Here is a 15,463-nt window from a genome sequence, read left to right as displayed (position 1 = left end):
TGTATTTCCATTATTACCAGAGATATATTCATTCCATCTTCCAATAAAAGATTCCCCAACTAGGCCAATTTGCATAACCATCTCCCTTGCCATCCCCAAGGCTCCACCAAGCATTTGTTACTTAGAAATTTTTACTTTGAGCACTGATCACAGTGCGTCAGAAGGCTCTAAAAAAAACTTAGAATATGAGGAAATTTAAAATTCCTGGAAAGTTGTAGAGTATTTTACTCTGTTGGGACTATGAAGATTGAATGTATTATGCGGGGCAAATGTAAAATCAGGATTCCACTGTATAAGCAACTAACATCACACAATGAGAAGGGAAACTTGAGGATATTCTTACCTAATTCCAGTCTGTAAGCAAATTTCTCTTCATCCCCTGATCTGTATCGAAATTTATTTTCCACGCACTTCTTCAATGAGCTCTGTGGCTGGAACCTAATGGTTGGATCAGCATGAATGTAAGTTCTCACTCGGCCAGAAGATGTCCTCGCAGGCGCACCATTGCCAGGTCGCCCCATGGTCAGAACACTCTAAAATAAAGTGACTTGCTTTATATCCTAGCCTTAAACAAACTTGTAAAGTGTAGTGAATAAGGAAGTGTATGCATGAAGTTGTAGTACTGTTGTTCATACCAATATTGTCACAAGCAGTGAGCATAATTTCCCTGTCCTGGATAAAAATGTTCCTTTGCATACACATGTTTCCTTTATCTAAGAAATATTGAAATATTGATCACAAAACGTTATCAACAATTATTACAATTTTCACTGAAATAAAAAAAAACCATTAATTTGCAAGAATACTAGGATTGATTGAATAAATTAAAAATAAGGAGGGTTTAACAAAAAATATTCACTAATAAAAACAAATTGAATACTGCAAGAAGTACATAATTTTTTATGACAATGTACATTAGCTGTGATATTACAGTAATTTTATAAACTAAAAATGGAAAGGTGTTGATTGTTCCCAAAACAAATTATAAAGTTAATTTATATTTCTTTGGAAGGATGAAATACACAGCAAAATAAAGGAAAAATGTCTTTCATATCTTCAAAACAGCTTAAATCAAATATATGACTCGAAAATTTATAAATTTTGATAGTTTTCATAAAATTTCTCTTTTCTCTTCCCTAGCCAAATTTTACTTTATTTCCCTCTACTGTTTTTTTTTTTTTATAATTTCAGTTGGTCTGTTGTCAAACGTATTTAATGCAACAGATGATCGCGGATGATTGAAACAATTTTCAAGATTTTCACACATTGCAATATTCACAAATCCACTTTGGCACCACATAGTTCTTTCCGTAATAAATAGTAAACAATGCCAACACTAAAGTTTTTGAAGCAAACAAATAGAAATTCACCCACCTGAAAAGCCATAACTTTTCACCTCACAAAGCACTTGAAAAAGTGTGACCGCGGCCAGCAAGTTTTACCAACTATTTGGCGGATGTGTCCATGGACATGTTAGCTGTCTTAATAGACCGAACGCTCGGAAATGTTTATCTTCACATAGAATATATCATCCGTACGTCATCGGTAACGCATCTGACTACCATGCTAAAGGTCCCGGGTTCGATCCCCGGCCGGTTCAAATCCGGGAACTTTTCTAACGGCCCCGGCGCCCACCTAGCGTCGAATAACATGGGTACCTGGGGGAAACCCTGGGGGGGTAAAGGTGGTCAGGGGCGTGATGCTGATCACATCACCTCCACTCACGACCGGATCAAGAAAGTGTGGGGCGTTACCCCCACACCCCCTATACGCCTTCATGGCGTTGTGCTAAGCACAGGGGAGCACTTTACCTTTTATTTTACGTCAGCAATCATATTTTTGTTTCTCCTGTGTTTTGAAACTTTATAATTTATTTATGAATATAATTTTTAACTAGCTTGGTGTATATACTACATCGCTGACAGTATACAGTACACTTGGACACTTAATTGTGCGGTTCGCAACACTGAGGACATCAGCAGGCTGACCGATGGTACACTCTGCTTTCTTCCAGCCCTAATGGGCTGGAAAACAAGCTTTGTCTCCACACAACGTCCCCTCCCATTAATCCTTGAAGGTCGCTGGGGTATTTTTCAGGTTTCTGATGGCATTGCCAGGGTGGTGATACTATGCAGATGTTTTGTAAACAGGCCACGAGAGGGTGTTGATGGCTCCATATCGGAAAAGGACGAACCTTGGACGCTTGCAGGTTGATATTCTGTTGAGGCAACCCGGAAGAAATAATAAGAAACCAAAAGTTAAAGAATTAATTTGTAACAGTTATGCTGTGTAACAGTTATGCTGGCCTTGCTGTACCGGAGTGCACATGCATGTAATCAAGGTTCCATGCTGATGCATCTACAAGTTTCTAAATCAGTGGATCATAGTTCTAAGCATATACTTACCTTTTCCTCTTGATGAGTATTTATATCTAGTTGAGGTTCCAGAAGCCTCTTCTTTCTGCTAGCAGGATTTGGTGCCCCACTGCCAGGTTTCCCCCAAGGTGAATACAAAGCTAGCATTTCACGAGCCTAGAATATACAAGGCAGGGTTCATTAAAGAAGGAATACTTATTGTATATCTCAATTGATCTTGAATATTTGTTATAGTATTTTATTCATAACCTAGGAATTTAAAATGTTTATCACAATTGCTTGGACAATTGAATATTTGTTATGCTACTCACATTCCAAACCAATAGTTATGAAAGTTATTCAGGGCTGGTTAAGTAGGATAGTATAAACAAGCAATCTGAAATTTGAATATTGTTTGTTGTTGAATCTAACTTAACTGAAACTGTGAAGTAATTACTGAAATGAAACAGCATGAATGTATGCATGTTTCAAGGTAAAATCACCTAAGATCGTGCAGAGGTACTTTTTAATAGTCAGCAACACTGCTGACCACTACAACTATATCAAGGGATAATGCTTGAAGGAAGGCACCATTCAATGGTGCGAAGAACTTAGCTGACAGGTGTAATAAAGATTTGCAAGGTCAGAATTTATGAACAACTGTCTTGATATAACTCCGAATATCACAAAAGGCAAACTTTGTAGCCAATGTTAACATGCATTCATAGTGTGTTGTTGAAAAGTGAATGCCTTATCTAAGATAATGTACTGCTTGTTGTTTGCCCAAGTAAAGAGTGTTCCCAGGTATTTCCGACATTTTTGAAACTGCAGAGAAATCTCCAAGGTTGGTGCACTCCCTTTCATAGCAAGGAGTTCTATCTTAAGCTCAGGCCCGTAGCTAGAGGGGGGCAGGGGGGGCAACTGCCCCCCCTGATAGCCTGCTCTGCCCCCCCTGTGAAAAATACAGAACACATTCTTACCTAGAATTCTCACTAATCTTTACAATTATATCATGTGTTACTCTAGCAACATTACAAAGACACTTATTGATTTTGTGATTTATTAGGGTGTATGGGATTCCATATAATGTCGTATCAGGATTGGGGGGAAAAATTCCCTTCCAGATTAGACTTCAGGAAATGATTTCACAAATTTTAGTATCTAGAACAGTTGTGACATTTTGAGTAGTCTTGTATTACAGGTGCCTAATGTGTTCGGATGTTTTTCTTGGATATGTTGCTATGAACTTTGAATTGCTTAAATTTTTGTTCCCAAGTCTATCTTTTGGTAATAGTGTGGTAGAGAGAGGGAGTGGATATTTGATTTTTGTTACTTTGCGTTACTTTTCTGCCACTTATAGCTAATCGCAACAATGAAGGATGACGTGAAATTGATAAAGACACACTCATAAACAGTGCCGCAACTACAGGGGGGCATTGTCCCCTCCCCCTGACCTTGGACAGAAGTCCATTCTAGGGGAAACAAACATTTAAGTAAAAAACAAGACTAGGAGAATCTAAGAATAGCAGGACAATTGGATACTCATGATGGAATTAGTTTTTACGTGTTCCTTGCATTTTTCTACCAGACGGCCAAGGGCACTTGCAAGGAGCACAGAGGGGCAATTGCCCCCCCTCGATTTTAAATTTTATACAAATAAAAAAACATTTCCTAAAATTATCTTGCTCGCTTCGCTCGCAATGTCTGCTATTCTCATAGTCCAAGTTCAGATTCATAGCTATGGGGCAGCAGGAGTCGGCCCTGGGAGCCAAACGATCTATATGAAAAAAAAATGTTAAAGGGAATGCCATGGTGTCCCGTGAAATTATTGCACCCTATTAAAACAATTTATTTCTATGAAACTTAATATGAAATATTAATGATGACACTGTAATCCAAGAAGTCATTGATCAATCAAGGGATTCCCATTTGTTTGTCAGGTGTCAAACACATGTATTTCAACTATAATATAATACAATTCACACAATATTTTGCAAAATGATTAACGTAACCAGTAGGCAAACGTTGTCTGTAGTGTGCAAGAGTCTCCCCTTTGAAAGAAATAGAGTCCGTGGTGGACTAAGGGACCCATGTTTTAATCAAATTTTTACACAATTCATCAAAGTGTAGGTAATATGTAACCATTATTATTTAATTAATTCTATTTTCCTTGCATAACACAACACAATGGTGTTGTTGGATTCTCGTTAGATTCCTTTGTGCGTAAAAATCTTGCATACTGGAAACTAGAGGGAATCATTATGAAGCATGATTTATAAAAAGGGCTCCCTTAATCAGTTCTGCAGAGAGCCCCAAAGTTGTTGGTGCATATTAATCATCTATTAACATTATCGACCTGTAAATATCAAGTAGATACAGTCCCTATTAGCCTACCTAAGTATTTATGTTAAACTTCATATTCTTTGGCAATCTGGAAAGGTCATTATCGAAATGTTGCTATTTGATGTTGGTCGAAGTTCTTTTGTTCGTTGCAGTTTCAAGATATCATCCCTTTTCTGTTACTTATCTCTTTTGGGCGAGGGGGCAAGTGCCTCTGTGTACCCTGTTATATCTGCCAATGCGACACAATATATTAAAAATTTGCCCCCTCTAGGATTCACTTCGCCCCCCCCCCTACAAAGAATTCCTGGCTACGGGCCTGCTTAAGCTTATGTCCCTGTTTCAACTTTCATATAAACCAACTTGTACACAAGAACACCTTGGGATTGGAGCTATGGCTTGCATATGAATTCACAGCCTTCACCAATAGCAGTGTGTAATATTTTCAAGGTTCTGGGGTTGCATGTTCAATTCTTAGTGGGGACTGAGGAGCATATTTCAGTGACTTGGGACTCATACTAAAATGTATGTCTAGTCCGAATTAATATATATGTATATGTAAATCAGAATCTTTTTTTATCTGTTGACTCATTATTTCATGGGTATGGATATAAGAAGTGGCGTTCTCAAGGAGATATTGATTGGGTAATAACCCCTACCCTTTGGCCCAGATTTTCTAAAAAGAGAATGATAAATTCAGGTACAGATTGCAAAATTAGAACTGATTCTAAAACAACTCTTAAAGACAACCCTTCCCCTTTACAGTCATACCCCTCCCCTTAGAAGCAAAATAAATATAACTAAAAAGCCTTGCTTTTGGTGGTATAGTACCGCCAAGACTTCTGAAACCTCAGAAAATATATGAACTACAGGCTTCCCCATGGCTTTAAGTAGCGACACTGCTCCCATGCCAGGGTTTCAAATGCCTTGGTGGATCTACGAGGTGCGGCAATTAAATAAAGAGACTGCGCACCTCCTGTCGCGTAGGATAGTGGGGGGAGGTAGCTATTGATGTGTTGTTGATATTGAACCTTCATGCGCACCCACTGTTTGTTTCATGATTCTGAAAGCTTTTATTTTCTTTGCAGGCTTGCTTGAAGAGGACAGTGTTCTGTAGTAGTGCCGGAATCATGGTGGACAATAAAGTTGAGCAGCGCATTAACATCAAATTTCTGGTGAAATTTAAAAAAACACCGACGGAATGTTGTGCAATGTTAAAAGAGGTGTATGGTGATAATGCTATGTCACGTGCGCGAGTGTTCGAATGGCACAAACGATTTTCAGAAGGGAGGGAGGAGGTTGAAGATGATGAACGTCCCGGCCGCCCTGCGAGTTCAAGAAAGGACGACAACAGTGGCGTACGCAAGGGGGGGGTTACCGGGTTTAAACCCCCCCTTGAGCTCTTGAAATATTATGGAAAATGCTGTAGAAAAAATTAAAAATGGCTAATTTATCACAGTCAAAGATCTGCGACAGTAATAATAATAATAATAATAATAATTTGGATTATTATTCCCATGCAGCATGAAGAAAAACACAACATTCCAAACACAATCTAAGCGGCCGCAAAGTTCAATTTTGCAATTTTCTTTTAAAGTCGCGCAGTGACTCTTGCGAGAATTGTGAAAATTCCTTGCTTCGTCCTTATTGCAAACGTTCTTCCCGGTACTGATTTCACATCCCCTTGTGAACTCTCAAGTGATGCTGAGTCTACATCCACATCATTAAATAATGTCGAAGAAGTCTTTTGTGAATCACCTAGAAGGGATAAATGTGTTGGAATGTCTATAAACTTACTTTACAACGAAAACATAGACTCAGTGGAATTTAGCAACATGTATTCTCGCGCTTCATCATCACCCTGGGTGAGTTCCATAGGTAAAGGTAATGTAAATTCCCCCGTGTATATAGCACCGTGCCATGAAGTCACACATAGTGGTGTGGTGGGCCCCAAAGATTCTTGATCTCGAACTATTTTGCAGGTGATGTGATCAGCACCATGCTCCGGCAGCCTTCATCCCCCAAGGTTGCTCTCAGATACCCATAGGCTGGGTGCGGAGACAAGGCTGGATAAATTCCAACCAATTCCGGGAATCGAACCCGGATATCCCACGAAGTTGTCAGACTAGACCTGCGCGGCTCCTTGAATGAGTTTCATATTTCGATTATTTCAATAAATTTAATATATTTGCTTGTTTTTATGGATTTTCTTCACACTTAAAATGTCTCACTTATCATATACAAATAACCGTTGACTAGACAATTATTTTGAAACAAAAGAATTGTAATTTTGTTCTATTTCTTTCATAAATAGCAGCTACATTAGTAGTAATTAAACTAATTAATTAATTATAAGAATTATTAATTAATTTATTATTATTATTAATTAATTAAAGTATAATAAAACAATGGTAATGTGAATTTGTAGAAAGTTTTCGAGATAACACCCCCCTTGATGAAATCCTGCGTACGCTACTGGACGACAATGTTCAAAAAATTCATGAACTTGTGCAGAAAGACAGACGTCTGAGCATTCGGATGCTCGCAGACATGATGAACATTAACAAAGAGACAGTAAGACAAATTTTGCATGAGAATTTAAACATGACAAAAGTGTGTGCAAAAATTGTTCCGAAAAACCTCTCTCAGGACCAAAAAGACAATCGAAAGACCATTTGCTGTGACATCATGGAACGACTCAAAGCAGACCCAGAATTGCTAACACGTGTCATCACATGTGATGAAACATGGATTTTCCAATATGATCCCGAGACCAAGCGTCAATCCATGCACTGGAAGACTCCAACATCGCCAAGAATGAAAAAAGCACGAATGAGCAAGTCGAAACTGAAGGCAATGCTCATCGTTTTTTGCGATATCAGGGGTATCATCATGGCTGAATGGGTGCCTCAGGGTCAAACGGTGAATCAGACCTACTACAAAAGAAGTGCTAAGAAAACTGAGGGAAAGAATAAGGAAGAAGAGACCAGATTTGTGGAAGAACGATGCATGGATCCTCCACCAGGAAAATACGCCTGCCCATAATGCCCTTTCTGTGAAACAGTTTTTAGCCGCCAAGCGCATTCCTGTGCTCGACCATCCTCCGTATTCCCCAGACCTGGCCCCCTGTGACTTTTATCTCTTCCCAAAAGTGAAAAGTGCATTGAAGGGAACACATTTTCACTCCGTGGAAGAGGTGAAACGAAAAACGGCAGAGTTGTTGAACAGTGTGACATCTGATGACCTACAGCATTGCTTTGAACAATGGAAGACACGTATGCAGCGGTGTATTGATATGGGGAGGGGAGTATATTGAAGGGGATACCAGTCAATTGTAACTTTCTTGCAATACATCACAGTTATGACACCAGTCTCGTTATTTAATTGCCACACCTCGTATAGATTCAGTTTGGGCCTTTTATTTTGTCCATTTTCATTTCAAACATGTTATGGGTTGACTCCAGAAGACCCAATTTTAATATATTTTATAATTTATATAGATTTTTTAAAAAAGAACTAAACACAAATATAGTTAAAAACAATAGTACATTAACTTATCTGTATGGTTCTCCATCAAGAAGATTGTCATCCAGAGACAGATCATAGTTCTTGCTGACCGACTGACTTCAAGCATTTCATTCCGGACTGAAGAAAAAAGAGTGCTCACCTCTCTCTGCTCTCTGATCTTCTGCAGCCATTGTTGCTGCAGCTTCTTCTTCCAGAGAGCAATTCCCTCCTCCACCATTCGGCGCTCTCTCTCCAGCCTGTTCTCATTGGCCGATTCCCTCTCCCCCAGCAGCTTCATGGCGCCCAGGGTCGGCCATCGGGCACCCGCCAGAGGGAAGTACGAAACCACCAGAATCCCGTCTTCAGGGGACAGGAAGGGCGCTCTGAATCAGGAAAACAAGAGCTCTTGATCAGTGGCGTAACCTGAAAATTTGACCTGGTTTGCTGCAACTATTCTTACTTATTGTACGAGTATATATTCATTATATTCTATATGAATTAAATATGATAGAAATAAAATGCCCATGCAAGCAAAACAAGAAAACAGAAGCCCGACAACTTCGATATTTTCCATAAAATTTTCCTTTTCACTGAAAATTGAACCTGGATTTCCCTTCACCAAGGAAAATTTCCCTTCATGTAGCAACACTGCCTCTACTAAGCGCAGCAAAGAAGCAGAAAGGAACGAGCAGTTTTCTCCCGCCAACGCTCTTTCTAGTGGTGGCAGGCCTTCTGCTTTTAAATAACCACTCGCTTCGGCTCGTCCTTAGCGCGTACAGTCAGGGGAGGAAACCCGGTCGTCAGAAGGGTGCAATGGAGAACGATCAGTGGCGTATAAACCAGTCTTAATGTTCTTTTTAAAAAAAATACTTAAATTAAGGTTTTAAAGGCTTGTTTAAATAGTTTGCATAATACATAATGAATTATTTCTCATGTATTAAAGCATAAATGTATAAAAAATATATGGGAAAAGTTGGCGATCACAAGGAAAAGAACCTTCTGCCATAAGTCTCCGCACACCCTCCCCTCCATCGGTTCAACTCTGACCATAAGGCAGCATGCTCCACTCTGCCCCTCCCCTCCAGCGGGAGTGCGATGCACAGTAGTCGCGTGTCTGCGCAGCCTCTTTTGCCCGTAGTTCCACTATGCCAGCGTTAAACGAGGTAACATGGAGAATAAGCTACTGCAGTATGAAAAGCATCGTCCTTGCTTTAATTATTTATTATTGTTAGGAGCTTCCCGTCCATAGAAGTTTTAATACAGTATTTGGAAAGCTTTTTTTAAGAGTAACTGGATGACAGTTATTCATTGTGAAATGTTAGTCTGTTACAGTTACTTTAAGAAATAACTACTGTATAATTGGTAGAATGCAGTGGCGGCGATTAAGGGGAGGCAGTTGCCCCCCCCAGTTTTCGCGACTTTTGCCCCGGCACTATCCTAAATATTATCTACAAAGGGAAATGTACTGTCTTTGCCCCCCCCCCCCCCGGTGTTTTGGGACCCAATCGCCGTCACTGGTATTGTATTGTATTGTATGCTATGCAAGAACCTCAAGCGGTGTGTTCTTTCTTTCAGTTTTTTTGTTTTAAGTCCACTTTATGCATAGATAGGCTAGTCGAAACTGGGCCTAGAGTTTAAAGTGAGTTCCGATCCACTATGTACCTTCGCTGGATATCGAACCAGGGACCCTTTGATTACAAGGCGGCGATGTTATCACTAGTTTAACGGGGAGGCCTCGTTATTTTTTACTGATTAAATATGTTTTAAAACGAAAATTGAAAGTGAAGTAAAACAATTGCTCGTAACAAAGGCGTATTAAAATTTTGTTTACATTTTTTAACGAGACAATACTTTGTTCGTGAGTGTTGAAACGCGTAACGAAAAGTCACAGTGATTTCGTTACTTGTTACTTGAAATGCTAACTTGAGGTACAGTTATTATTTTTTTTTTAAAGAAGAAAAAAATAATTGTTACTTTCAGAGCTCCAGCTAGAGATTTCGACGCCCAAGAATAGAATTCGGCGCCAACTTGCTTCATGTAAACATTACGCTCGTTTTCTTCGTACGCAATCGCCAATTATCGGGCCCCTTAAACCACGTCCATAGTTGCTTGAGTCCAGTGGCGTATGCTGAATCTAACACCTGGACTAGCTCACTATGACACCTGGTCCTAGGCTATAGAGGAAGGGAGAAGACTAGACTCATTCTTGACGTCTTCAAGGAAGCCACGTTGCCATCTCAGCGGAGTCAGGTTGCAAACTTATAAAAATTCACGTTGCCAACTTATAAAAATTCAGGTTGCAAACTCCTAAGAATTCAGGTTGCCAACTCCTAAGAATTCAGGTTGCCAACTCCTAAGAATTCAGGTTGCCAACTTCAGAATCGCCATTTGCTTCTTTTTGAAATCAGGTTAATCACGCAGTTTCTAATAGATTTTTCTTCAGTATTTTATTTTCTAGGCTTCAGGCTTCGCAGATAGCCTGGAATATACGCTCCTGCTTGAGTCTGTATTACGTAACCGTATCCGCCAGACATGCCTGTCTCCTTTAGTTTCACTCGTAAAGACAGGCTGCAACATAAATTGCTAGGACTTCCAATTACAAAACATACTTAAAATTGGCGAGATCTGAAATGGGTCTAGCACAGCGTGCTTCAACGCCAGAGGTCCTGGGTTCGAATCCCAGCGTGGGCATGGGTGTTATTTGCTAGTGTCCCTTCATCAATTTCACCATATCGTCACTCATCCTCATCTTCGTGATTAGCCAGAAGTGGCAGAAATGCGAAGTACAATAAAAACCAAATCAAACTGAAATGGTTCTGGTATATTCTAGAATTATTATTTTTTAACAAAACAGTGATCGGGTTTTTAGCCCGACTGCTGCATTTGAGTATATTTGACTATATTTTTATGCATATTTGCAATTGTTTGCTATGCATCCTTAGAAAGAGGAAGACGTTGGATGAGAGAGAGAGACCGAGAAAGAAAGTGAGAGAGAGAGAAGCTTCCCCCCTCTCTCCCTTTTCTTATCTACCTACAGATAGAGGAGGAGGAGAAGGAGATAGAAACGAGAGAAAGGGAGAGAGAGATGGAGAGAAAACATTGAGAAGAGAGAGAGAAAGGAAGAAAGGACCATTCTCTTCAGTGGCGGCGTTTAGGTGTGGAGCGGATCCTCCCCCCGTACTTTTTACCCCCGCACTATGGTCTCTTATTGTCTACCAAAAAAAGTTAACTGTCTATGCCCCCCAGTTTTGGCACCTTGTCGTCGCTACTGTCTCTTTTTATTTCTCCAAGACCGGCTCTCACCCCACCGTGACCATACCCGCATCACATATCAAGGTTTGATACGCTGATGCGATGTGCAGTTCCCTCCACGCTAGGTTGATCATGATAGACCCTATCAAAGTGATACACGATACAAGTGTGGAGGCAGCACTTGTACCTGTAGCGAATTAAGATTTAGTTTCGTGGTAAGTCTATTGAATTATTGATAATATGTACATAACAGCAAAGAAAACCACAAGAAGATCCACGTGAATGCTCTAGAAGGAATTCTAAGAATATGTATTTTTTCTGATATTTTAATATCAAGTTGGTTTTTCGAAACGAGAGGAATTTTGAAACCAACCGGTTGACCTGACGGCGGCCAAAGGTTCAGCCATGTCTTAAGGGCACTTTTTATTCATGCGAAATGGACTACGGCATCTTTTAACCTGACAAAAATTAGATGATTCTCAGTTTTATTCACAAGACTGTGAATAAAATGCCATAATAATAAATGTCAAAATATTTTTTGTTTCAAATACTTCTCGTAATTTTATGCCTAACAAAATATCTGATCAGTGCCATAGTAATTAGCTTAAATTTGATACAAGGGTCGTTTGCATCAGAAGTTGAAACAATTCAGTTTCAGACAAGTTACTCCTGCCAACCTCCGCGGTGAAGTGGTTAGCACAGCGCGCTACGACGTTAGAGGTCCCGGTTTCGTATCCCATCCTGGGCATGGGTGTTGTTTGTGAGTGCCCCTTCATCAATTTCATCATATCATCACTTATACTCACCTTAGCGATTAGCCAAAGTGGTAGAAATGCGAAGTAAAATGAACCAAATCAATCATAGGTTACCCCTAAACGGCATGCAACACGCGCGGCCCGGACGTTGTGACAGGTTGCTCCGCAGACGAGACGGTTAGCATGGTCTTGGGTGCTTTGCAAGTTTTGCGACATATATCACGTCAGAAAATTCGTTTCTTCCGGTCAGGAACGGCCTTAAATGGGGTTGCCATGCTCTGAAAGGTGAAAATAGTACAATTTCCGCATTTCACATAAAGTTCACGATAAAGCCGACATTGTTATTATTTTCTGCTATGAAAAAATATTGCTTACACACAGCATGAATATATATATATATATATATACACACACACACACCTAGTCTTACCATAAATACTGTCACAAAGTTTTAAGTAAATTGACACAAAATGCTGAGATATATTGTAATATCCTAATAACATTACTGAAATGGATGCATGACAAATCAAAATCACGAATCATTTTTCAAAATGGCAACGCTTAGCACGCACACATTCCGTAAGTCTTTGTGGCCACGCATCAATTGAATTACGCAACACACCGACTAGAAAATGAGCAACTGCCTTCAGAAGAGACCGCTTTAAACTTTCAATATTGGGATGTCTCTTCTTGCAAGCCATCTCCTGAAGCTTGGACCACAATTTGTAGTCCAAAGGGTATAGGTCCGAACTTGCAGAAGGCCATTCCGAAGTGGAAATTAAGTCTGGTACATTTGCCTCCAGCCACTGCTGTGTTGTTCGGGCCTCATATGCTGGGGCTGAATCATGCTGGAAGCTCCAGTTCTGCCCATGGAAGAGGGTGTTGTTGATATTTTTGACTAGTCTCTCAAGCACTGTCTGCTGGTACACTTTGGCTGATGTTTTCACAGAAATTGAGCGTGCCCTCATAGCAAATGTTCCAGACTTCATTTCCACTTCAGATTGGCCTTCTGCAAGTCCGGACCTATACCCTTTGGACTACAAATTGTGGTCCAAGCTTCAGGAGATGGCTTGCAAGAAGAGATCCCAATATTGAAAGTTTAAAGCGGTCGGTCTCTTCTGAAGGCAGTTGCTGATTTTCCAGTCGATGTGTTGCGTAATTCAATTGATGCATGGCCACAAAGAATTACGGAATGTGTGCGTGCTAAGGGCGGCCATTATGAATATTGATTTGTGATTTTGATTTGTCATTCATCTATTTCAGTAATGTTATTAGGATATTAAAATATCTCAGCATTTTGGGTCAATTTACTTAAAACTAGGTGTGTGTGTGTGTATATATATATACACACACACACACACACACACACACACACACACACACACATAGGGGGGATGAGTAAGAATCACCCACCCAACCTCTCTTCTGGTTGCAAATATTCCTCTCCCCCTCCCCCTCCAACGTTATTTGTGCAAAATGCAAAGTATATGCTATTTGGCGAACACAGATTAGTATTTTTTTTCCACATTTTTATACCATTTTCATGTTCATGTGAACTTGATAGTAGACCTATATAACGGATATATTGTGTTTGTTTCTTTCTGAAAATTTATCTTTCGAAGTTATATAATTTTCTAATACGAGTGCGCTGGAGCGAAATGTGAAAAGAAAGGAAACGTGTTTCACCTTTTTCATTAATACACCTAAAACATAAATATCTAGTAAATTCGATCTTAAATTTGTACAAGCCAGTTAATATTGAAAGTTGACTCCTGTCGTTTCTTCTTTTATTCTAAAAAGACTAATCATGTTATAATTTATCAATTCTAACCCATAAATCCCTCGCATATCAATTTAGGTTATCCGCCACTTTTCAGTAGCCGAAGGTGTCAAGTGGCCCACTTTCGAGTTCGTTATCGAAGGGTCCGGGTTCGATTCGGATTTGCGTGCGTGTTCCATCATCAATTTCATACATTCATCATTCATTCCCATCGTCGCAATTAGCTGTAAGTGGCAAAAAAGCGACGGAAGTAACAATTTCAGCTATCCTTTGAAATCCAGAACTATTGTTTATTTTAAGCTGCCAAATACGTCACAAGACGTCCGGAAGGGGGCGCAAGGGGGACCACGCTCCCACCCTGGAAATGAATGTGCACCTAAAAAGTATATATTTCACACAAAATTTCATTTCAGTCACAGTAATTTATCTTAATTATTATAAGGGCGTTAATAATTTCAGACTGAAGCAGTATTATTTGAGAGAACATCACTAGTATGGGGTAATATATGCCGCCTTTGCCCCCCCTTGAAAAAATACCTTGCTTGCCCCTCCCTGGAAAAAATCCTGCGAACGTCCATGGTCACAAGTGAATGAACGTCGAAATTTCCGGACACACGGACTGCCTAATGGACACACCTGTATGTATCCACCTTGGATGTGACTGCACACGCGAGGTGCTACAAATCATACCTCACAAGGGAAGTACAAACGTTAAACATTATGCAAGATGATTATTTCTTGCTATGCATAACGTTCGTGTGTCGGGAGCTGATTTTCTGTGCAAGTTTCATTAATAATTAAAGAAGAAAATGACGTCACGCACAGGAAAAACAACTGGAGTGTATAAAAAGCACGCACATTGTCGTCTTCATTACTAAATCAATAACGTGGATATTCCAAATCTAATATACGTGCAACGATCCTGGTCAAGCACAATTGCATTCAAGAAACCCTAACCTATTACCACATTCATGACATTGCATTGTCTTTCGTAGTTACAAAACTCTTTCGCGTTCTCTTTGCAAAGGTACGAAAAAAAACGGGACAGGCTTGGAATGACAATCACGAGAAGAGAGAATTGTCACGAAAGGCCACTTGAAACGCCAGTCGGTGCTTCCTTACCTGATTTGCTTACGGCTTCCAGTCCGCTCGCATTCCTCACTACTTCCTCCTTGCGGTGCCTTCGCCGACATCTCTGCTAGTCACGTGACAAGAAGCGGTCACGTCACGGGCATCGATCCGGTGGCTTCGAGTAGGAAAACATGCTTGTATGAATCGACCGGTTTGAAATAACAAGGCACGCAAACGTTGAGGGTTCTACCTGATTCACGACATGTGGTAAACTCGGGACACTCGTGTATACTAGCCAATAATTTCAACTTAAAAGTCAAAGTTGTCGTAGTTCTAAACATCACAGGCATGGTCGTCAGGGGGGTCGAACAGGTCCGCCGACCCTCCTGCCCTCGTGCAAATTG

At 40.1% G+C, this 15,463-nt stretch overlaps 1 protein-coding gene across 4 annotated transcripts in view; it reads right to left on the bottom strand.

Moving 5' to 3' along the window:
- LOC145978083 (uncharacterized) overlaps positions 1-15,189 on the bottom strand; it is a 33,468-nt gene extending 18,279 nt beyond the window's left edge. For 3 of the 4 annotated variants that reach the window (XR_014440655.1, XM_083110509.1, XM_083110510.1), the window contains exons 1-4: positions 15,111-15,189; positions 8,362-8,584; positions 2,406-2,531; positions 344-533 (exon numbers count right to left, since the gene is read on the bottom strand). Coding sequence is in view for 3 of the 4 variants with exons in the window: in XM_083110509.1 (XP_082966635.1) it covers positions 344-533; positions 2,406-2,531; positions 8,362-8,584; positions 15,111-15,181 (610 nt within the window). In the remaining variant the exon portion in view is untranslated. Of the gene's footprint in view, positions 1-343; positions 534-2,405; positions 2,532-8,361; positions 8,625-15,110 lie in introns of all 4 variants that reach the window. The other variant, XM_083110511.1, reaches the window with a different exon arrangement.
- Between the last annotated feature and the right edge of the window lie 274 nt (positions 15,190-15,463).

Source organism: Lepisma saccharinum, chromosome 24, assembly GCF_977018435.1.
Source record: "Lepisma saccharinum chromosome 24, izLepSacc3.1, whole genome shotgun sequence".
Lineage (NCBI taxonomy): Eukaryota > Metazoa > Arthropoda > Insecta > Zygentoma > Lepismatidae > Lepisma > Lepisma saccharinum.
The sequence above is the reverse complement of the archived record's forward strand: the minus strand, read 5'-3'. Positions and strand labels throughout refer to the sequence as shown.